The 9,907-nt window shown below is 29.7% G+C and overlaps 1 protein-coding gene across 1 annotated transcript in view; it reads right to left on the reverse strand.

The window, feature by feature from the left end:
• Positions 1-9,907, reverse strand: part of DENND1B (DENN domain containing 1B) — a 355,643-nt gene that overhangs the window by 90,413 nt on the left and 255,323 nt on the right. Inside the window, exon 12 of the mRNA XM_044674913.1 lies at positions 6,014-6,115. Coding sequence (XP_044530848.1) covers positions 6,014-6,115 — 102 coding nt within the window. The remainder of the gene's footprint in view (positions 1-6,013; positions 6,116-9,907) is intronic.

Raw genomic sequence — 9,907 nt, forward strand, 5'->3', positions numbered from 1 at the left:
ATAACTCATAAGGTTAGAGTAAGGATCAGGTGATATTAATATACAAGAAAGTGCCTGTGTGTGTGCATGCATACACACATACACACATATATAAAATGTATAATCTCTGAAAATACTATAAGAGAATGAAGCACTGGCACATGAAAATACTATAAAAGAAAATGGCAGCAAAGAAATCTAGAACAAAACGTTATTTATAAATCTTTTTGCTTTAATTGAAGTAGCAAGGCTTTTTCTATTTCCATAACACACATCCTAAAATGTAGGTAAAGAGCACTAAAAGCATATTTTTCAGCTTTTTTCAATTTCATTGGTATCAAAGTTAGATAAAAAGCTCTTTCGCTACTTATAAAACTGAGGAGTAATTTTAAAAGTAATTGCTATCCATAGAAATGTATAAAAGTTGGCTGAGGAATAAAATAACAATACTTGCTTCTTGAAGATATAGTGATTCAAAAGCTAAAAAGAATATTTTCTCATTTACACTTAGATCTGAATCTTACTTTTCATCTGGTCTGACCACTTCTTGGGAAGGTAATTTCAAAATCTACTAAATACCAGAAAGCAAAGGCTTTATACAAAGCAGAGGTATGACAAACCTGTAACCAACACAAAATTTTCTGGGTATTTTTTTCTGTTAAAAAAAGTATTATAACTAATTGGTCCTACTTGGTTAAGTATGTATAAAAGCTTAAGAAGAATAAAATGTAATCTAATTTGTGAAAACATGGTTATACATGTTTTTAAAGAGTCATAAAATATATACTAATTTGCTTGACATCTGAGTAGAAAGTTTTATCTAAAAACTTCAAAGACAAGCAATAGGTTTTGTTTTAAAATCATAGGACAGTGATGGCGAACCTTTTAGACACTGAGTGCCCAACCTGCAACCCTCATGCCCATGTGAGCCCCAACCTCTTATCCCAGGCAGGGGAGGAAGGAAGCACTCCCATTGGGCTGCTGGGCAGGGGGTGGGTGATATAAGAAATGTCCTGAAGCCCATATGGAGAGGGAGAGGGAGCAGCCCCCTCTAGCACGTGTGCCATAGGTTATCAATACAGCCATGAGGCATTAATTAACTTTGGGATAGGTAATAATTAAGCAATTTTCTTTGAAGGCAGCTATTCAAAATTAGTGAGTGGCCAGAATGTCCTTAATACTTTGTATTATTTGTTTGTTTATTCTAAAAAAAACAATTTAAATCAAATTTTTTTCTTTTCTTTTCGAATAATACCATCAACTGTTGATTGCCATGGAAGTTTCAAAATAACCCTAACCAACTCTTGTCAACACTAATATATAAGTGTGTGTGTATGCACACATATATGTAATTTTTAAAATTGAGATAGATAGAAAGAAAGAAAGAAAGAAAGAAAGAAAGAAAGAAAGAAAGAAAGAAAGAAAGAAAGAAAGAAAGAAAGAAAGAAAGATAGATAGATAGATTTTAAAACCCTTACCTTCCATTTTAGAGTCAATACTGTGTATTGGCTCTAAGTCAGAAGAATGGAAAGGACTAGGCAATGGGGGTGAAACGACTTGCCCAGGGTCACACAGCCAGGAAATGTCTGAGGCCAGATTTGAACGCAGGCCTGGCTCTCAATCCACTGAGTCACCCAGCTGCCCCCACTAATACATATTTTACAGGCAATGTATGCATGTATATGTCTACATGTGTGTATCATATTTATGTAATAAGGTATTTTGAGAAGTGTAGTAATTTAATCCTCATTGATAGACCATAGAATCACTTTAAAGGAAATTCTGATCTATAGTGAATTCTGAAACAGTGAAGATTCAGTGCTTTCCTATCAGAATGAGGGAAGTACATGCTCAGGGGAATTTATATCCAGAAACTATGGCACCCAATCCTCAATGACTTAGTATTAGATAAGCATTGAAAGGACACTACACTAAGGAGATAAGAAACTTGACAGATAATATTTAGATTTTTTTTTTACAATAAAGTTGGAATAAAAAATTAGGGATGATGATTGACTTTTAAGAAATTTATTCATGAAGCATATGCATGATTAAAGAAGAGAAGCATATTCCAGTGACTAGGCCAAAGATATGGGGGGCAATGCATATCAATCATCCTATGATTACATCACAAATGCTACCCTTTTCCAGGGTCAAGAATACTGCCCTATCTTATAGGATATGCTAATTAATTCATGGCAAACTATGATAAAAAGTGTTAATTAGTTCCAAAGTACTAGTAACAATCATTTTCTCACACCTACCAACATTATCATGTGTAAATTTTTTCTAGAGAATATATAGCTCATTTCCAAATTATATTTAAGTCATCATGCATTTCACAAGATGATAAAATTAGAGCTGGAAGGAACATTAGAAGCCATCAAATCCAACCTTAAACTCTTACAGATGAGGAAGATGAGTCAGAGAGGTTAGGGTACTTGCACAAGATCATAAAACTAATGAGTAAGTGAAAGAGAATTGGTCCTAGGCCTTTCTGATGCCAAGTCTAGTACTTCATCTACTACACTACAATGAACATAGATTTTCTAGAATAAAAGTTTAATTTCTTCTTAAGTAAATTATAAGGTTTATGGTCTGTATCTGACAATAATCCCAAGTTTAAGTAATCAAAATATGCAATAAAATATGGAATCTACTGTTTTCTATTAAATTAAAAAGAATTTAAAAGAGACCTTTCGATAGATTCAATTTTAGAATACACATTTTGAAATAATTTTGAAAGATTTTTCGTTTATTATTCTAGTTTTCTTCCCAATTAGACTGTGAACCTTTCTTCCCATCCCAACTCCTATTAGAGCATCTGACGAAAAAGTAATGCTTAATCAACTGTTTTTTTTTTTTTACAAATTTGGAGCAAAAATGAAATGAAGTGTCAATTGAATCTTTTTTCCTAAATTAAAATTATTCCTTTTTTAATATGAATTTGTGCATATAACTCATATACATATAACTAATGAGTGAATTAATACAAACAAAAATTTTACATAACTAAGTAAATTCTACAAAATGAAACACATGTAACATATTTACTCATAACTAAATATTTATTTCAAAATTAGAAAAATATTTTATATCCTAATTCGAAATCTTCAAATATTGTTTTTACTATATATTTTTCATAAGGCATTTTTTATTCAAATCAATAGATTTGTAAACAACACCGACTTCACAAGTACATTTTAAAAGTATCATATGCCTTGAAAATGCACTGAGCAATAGTAATATATTTTAAAATTCATTCTTAGTAAAGTAGTTGTTTGTTTTTTTCCTTTTTAAAAAAAATGATCCAAATCTACAATGAAATGACAAAATCTAAAAACAAGTGTTCTTGTCAGAATACAGGAAGCAGTCCCCCCCCCCCTTAAGGAAAACAAAGGATTCCTGAAAGCCATGCCCTGATTTATTTTTTCCAATTTGAAATAACCTTAGGAGTAACGGAACTGCTACTGGCATGGTAGTATTTCTAACAGTCAATAAATCTAAAATATTATGTGTGAATATTGGAATGAAGCCATTAAGAAGATTACAGCATGCAACACAGCAGAGGGTCCACAGGAAAAAAGGATTGGTAATTCAGGACAACTGTGACCACTGACCTTTGAACAGTCAGGACCACTGGTCAATCTGACACAATAATAGAGTTCACATGCATAGAAAGTCATCTACCCTGTAAGTATTATTTAAATACTTTGGTGAATGAATTTTAAAAGACCCACTTTAAATCTCAGGTAATTTATTATACATCAGAAAATGCCAATAATAATCATTTTCAGGTTTCATCTACATTTTTCTTTTCATTTATTAACAGGAAAATCTAGTAATATTAATAAATTAGTTTTAATTATTTTGTTATACCAATCAAGATGCAATGTTTTTGTTTTTTTTAATCATTTCAACTCCAGGATTATAATAGGTAGTTCAGGAATACTGAGGAAAAATTTGAATTTATTGGAGTTGTTCACACAGCTGGATTGTTTTTAGGACAGACTGATAAGCTTTTTTTAGACTTTACTATATTACTGTAATTTCACTTTATATTTATTGTTATATGTGTAATCTTCAAGAGACCTTTCTATAAGTTTGTGGCTCATAGCTCTAGGTCTAAATGCATTAATTTTCCCTTTTTTGTGGTATAATTTTTGACATAAGTTTATATGACATTTTAATTCTCCATCATAACTTTTTGGTATTTAAAATATTCTTATCAATGAATATCTTATTATTGTATATATTCAGAGTTTGGTGTTTCTTGTGGTATTTTGGCCCTATGTATATTTACGTGAATGCTTTTAATTAAATAATTGATTTCACCAAGAATGAAGTTTCTTTGCTTTCTACCTTGGTAGGAACGAATATCAAAATGTAAATCTTAAAGGAAATATCATCTATCACTAAGATGGCTTAATAATTTTAATACTTAACATAGAAAAACTGAATTTCATTTTTTACAAAGTACCCATATTCTCTTCTGAGGGTATTACATTAAGAAATATATACACATGCAGAATATATTCCTAAAGTTTAGACTGCATTTTCACTCATCATTTTCTTCATTCAGAGAAGGTTACTTTGATGGGTTTCTAATGAAAAGCTATAATCATTTCTTGTAGTTTCTGAAAAATTTTTATAATGAGCAAGTCTAGATATTAGAAGCTAAAAAAAAGTTCTTTGAGTTAGGTTTGGATATTCATATATGAAATTCAGCATGAATTTTATCTCAATGAAATGAATTGGTTTATTTTTCATTTATTGCAGTCAGTTAACATTAACATGGTAGTTATTTATGAGTAGCTTAGATTTGGTTTTGAATACTTCATTCCTCATTATGCTAGAAACAGAATAATTATGAGAATACTAGTATGAGTCCAAAATCTTAAAATTCATCTCTTTTGGTGTATTTCAAAGCACTTTTTGTATTATGTTACATGAAAAAAAGATGCTCCATAGCCATTTTAAAACATCAATTTTACATATTCTGGAAAAAAACTTGGAAGTTCTATAGAAATTCAACGTATTATTACATTCTATCATTCCATTCTAAGCATTATAAGACAAGCAACTCAACACATATAAATACAGAAGCAATGCCAGAATACTTTTCAGTACCATGCTAGGGAAAAGAAGAGTAAAGTAAAATGCACTTTTAGAGACTATTTAACATGAAATACAGAATATGTTCCATTATAAGCTGCAGACAAAAAAACCTCTGCAAGATCAAAGACCAGAAAAAAACTGGCACTTAATTTATCAGCCTTTACAGACAAAAGACAGTTTTCGTCATTTCAAAAGGATCAGATGTCTTTTATGACAAACTGGGCTTGCAGTTTAATTTACAAATAGAATTCTAAGTAAGCAGTCTTTGCTCTTCCTAAGCATATGACAAATAGTGTAGGTTTTCATTCATGCAGCCCTCAGCTGGATAGAAAAGATTAAAATAAAACTGAAATAATTTAGAGAAAACAAATAAATGTTTCAGAAAGTTGAGAGAGATCAAAGCCAGAATTTTCTGACCCCAACTGTACAAGCATTTCTTATTATATTGACCAGTGCCATCAGATCATTAATTAAAAGGAAAAGCACTGGCAGGTGGCAGGGAAGCAAAAGCCGATAATTGGCCCCCTTCTTCTTCTTGCCTTCAAAAACTCTCTCGTTCTTTTGCAAGACATGCCACTAGGCAGACAGAAATGCCTACTTTGTAATATAATGATTAAGATGAGATGAAGAGACTTATGTCTAAAGCAGCTATGCCTAATGAATGCAGCTAGCTTTGTAATTATGATCTTGCTTTTACAATAAGGAATATGATGTTCCATTCAATGTTTCCTCAACTGTCAAAAATGGAAAAATAATCTTAAATATAGACTTTAAAGCTGATGCTTTTTCCTTTACCCCACCCACAATAATTTTTCCTATTATATTAAGTAGGAAAAAAGGGCAAAAATAACTACTAGCAATTGAAAAACCCTGACGAAAGTATACACACCCATTATGAAATAGCCATCAGACTTACCACTTCACTTGGTAGGTTGCTGAGGTCATTAAATGGTGTTTCCAAAGTGTTTGTATCGACATTTAACATAACCACATCTTCTAATGATTTACTTTTCACTCTCTGTACAAAAAATTACACACGATTATGAATAATATATACAAATACATTTTCTTAACACAATTCTGAATCTGGAAACAAATTATTACATTAAATTATGAATCAAAGTAATAAAATTACCTGATCTTGATTAGCTTTTATAAAATCTAAAAGTACTCTTTCCAGATAAGAAAGCTTAAAAATTATGGCAAGAATTATCTCCTAAAATTCAGTTTTTTCATATAATAAAATGTCTTAAATTAATGGATAACTACATTATTTTGAACTAGAAATTGTTAAATTAGAAATTATGAGAGAATTTTATAAATGAGATATGGAGAAACAGCAAGAACTTTAAACATTGATGGAAAAGTATAATACTGGAATTTCTTTCCCTTAACAATGAAAATGTTGGGCAATAATTCTTGAAATGGGGTCTGAGAATGATTTTAATTGAAAACTGTATTTTAATATAATTGCTTTCCTTTGCAATCATATTTATTTTTATGCATTTAAAAACAGTAGGTGTCTCTATGCACATTAAGAACTTGAAATCTAGAGAAATTTACAAAAAACTACTAAATAGAAAATCAAAACCATCATTAGGAGAAATGCTAAAACTAAAGTTTTAAATATTCATAATTATGTCACACCATATACTTCATATACTTCTACAGAAAATAATATATTTTTCTTTGCAACAATCAAGAATTTTTCTCTGCTACAATCATGAGTACTGTAACTTTTAAATCTAAAAATATTAAATTTTCTTTATTTGAAAGCTTTGCAATAATGTTTTATAAAAATAATGGCTAAATAATAAAGAAATTAATAGGTTAATCACAGTGATTAGGGAAGAATTTTGAATATGAGAAATAAAATTGCAGGAAAAGGGGCATGGAAACAAAAATGAACATAAACTCATGTTAACAAAAATATCCATGAGTATTACATTAGGAATATTTTGACATGATTTTATCATATTACACTCTTGGGCAAAAGGCATAAAAAAGAAAACTAAACTGAATCAGTTCCTTTTGTCAAAATGGTCCAACCAGTTGAGCCTTGGGCAAAAACATTAATTCACAAGTTCATACACTCCTTTTATTTTCTTCCCTATTTCAAATGAGATTAGTGCTACATTTTCAGAATGAATTAAATCTTTCTGTCATCTCTGTTAAAACTGTAGCAATAAGTATTGTTCTTTGGTACATCTAAGCAATGCTATTAGTTTTTTTTTAGCACTTCAGGGTATGTACAGCCCCAAGTCAACTAAGGAAATCATATGTGATTTTCCCAAGAGATTATCTAGTACTACCATAAAATTGTTGGTTAACTTTATTAATTTATTAAATGTTTCATATAATAAAATTAATAGCCTAATTTTAAAAGTTAACTGAAGAACAAATTTCCCAGAGTGAGAATGTTAAAGTTATCTTAAAATGTATGGTTCAGTCTTTTGCACTAAGAGTGGGCATTATCTTTTCATAAAAGCTAAAAAGTATTTGTTGACATTCTCCTACAACAATGTCTCTTTTATAGAACAATATCATGAAAATGAGATATTCTTCTCTCTTGGAGTATCAGCCAGTAAAGAAGTGAAAGTTATGGTAGCAAAATGCTATGATTTAAAAGTCTACAAAAATTTTTCCCTTCACTTATTTGACAAAAGATAAGTAAATATATTTTCATAATTAACAGTATTTGAATATGTCTAAAATAAATCTTGGATAATAAAATTTCTAGTATTTGAAAATTTATCACAGGAAAAATAGAATTTCATTTGAATATGTTTGCTTACATATTAATATATTTTAGGAAATTTTGTGTGCTTTTAAATAAAAAGCTTAATGGAGTTATAGGGAGTATATAGAAATGGCTAACTGAAGAGTATTATAATAAATTAGAAAGTTCTGAAAAAATGAAAATGTAAAGAAATGGAAAATGCAAGGAAGTATACAATATTGTTTAAGCTCTTATTTGACTAGTTTCCATAAGCTCAAGGACAGATGCTAATAAATGAAGATGAAGGACTCACAAAATGGAAAGAAAAGTACAATATCAACAGATAGGTATTTTCTACTGTCAAACATAAAGGAAAATTTTAAAATTAGGACAAATATAATTTTCAAGTTTTAAAAAATAAAATTAGAGTTTAAATAGTTTTTGGTGTTTGTATTTTACCTGGTTTTATTCATAATCACTCTTATCACCTTTAAAAAGAAATAGAAACACAGAGACCTTTTCACCTAAAGCATATATATATACACACACCTACACACACAGTGAAACAAATTTGTATCACAAAAAGCAGATGAATTTACATGATTAATAAAAGAAATAGTGATATGATACAAGGCATAGAAAAGAAACGGTCATCTTCAGAACTGACAAATGACTATATTACAAAAGCATGTAAAGGAATGTTTTTAGAGGAAGTAGTCTCAAGTATTGATGTAGGGAGTATTTCTCACACATAATCCAAAGAATGATGCTTCCATAAAATGTTGCTGTAAATGTATCTCTACAAACATGACTTAATGGAAATAAATGACAGAAGGGAAGCAATCACCTGTCCTTCTGAAAATAGGCCAACATTATCATTTGTAGTTGCTCATTTATTAATTCTGGAATGAGAGATAAAACTACACTGCAGTAACATCTATTTGTATCTTGTTGTCTCTACATCTCTTCAAATTTTCTGAGTTTTCCCTGGTCTTATTTTTAGGGGAAGAAGCAAATATACAAAGTATATACTTTATTTTGGAAGCAAATTTGGAAGAACAGATAAAAACACACAGTCTTCTTTTCCTCATAATTACACATAAAATAAAGGGAAGATTGATAAGAGGCTACATTAATTTCATGTTTCTGTGGATAACTAGGTTTAGATGTCTCTAGAGAAGTGATGAGATAAATTAGAGTTGATTTGAAGAAAGACAGAAAGAATATGATGAATGATTTCCTCTTCATCAAAAAAGATGTCTATAATTGCATCAAAAGGCAAGGAAATATACTAACCTGTGGAATATTGTATTTGTAAACAGCAACATCTATAGTACAGTTCAATTTTACTCATAATTTGTTCAGTTTTAATGTTTTTATATGTCCATATTTTGCTAAGAGAAATGTTAGGAATATCTTATTATGTCATAAGTAAAACGTGAAGACTTAATACTCAGATTGGCAAGATATAATATCATTAAATCAATTAAGAAGTTAATAACTGTAACCTAATTAGCTGAACAAAATTCCTCAATCTACAAATGTACCTTCAGTAACTCTTTATTCATATCATAACAAAATAAAATCACATTCAGTACAAGGCTGAACTAATGTTGCACAAGATTCAGAATCAAAGGCATTTTCTGAAATAATCTAACAAATGCATTAGAGCTCATTCCTATCAATTTGTATTTTGATTTATAAAATTTTTCTTGACACTTATTTTCACGAATTGCATGATTATTTTTAAAAGCTCAATATAAAGTAATAAAAGTTAAAGATATTATAAAATGATATTTAAAGTATTATAAAAATTTTATTACTCTAATAAACGGGGATTACAAATGTTAAAAGCAATAAAATAATGCATGAAATATTACTATCAAAGTCAATGTACCTACATGGCAAAATAGAGCTACAAATCAGGAATCAGGAAGATCTGAGTTTAAATCCTAACTCAGATACTTCGCAACTGTTTAACCCTGGTTCAAATCACTTAACTTCTCTCAGTTACCTAATCCACAAAATGAGGCTAATATTAACTCCTACCTTTCAATGTTGTTCTGGGGACCAAATGAGGTAATTATATGC

Source organism: Gracilinanus agilis, chromosome 4 (genome assembly GCF_016433145.1).
Source record: "Gracilinanus agilis isolate LMUSP501 chromosome 4, AgileGrace, whole genome shotgun sequence".
Classification (NCBI taxonomy): Eukaryota; Metazoa; Chordata; class Mammalia; order Didelphimorphia; family Didelphidae; genus Gracilinanus; species Gracilinanus agilis.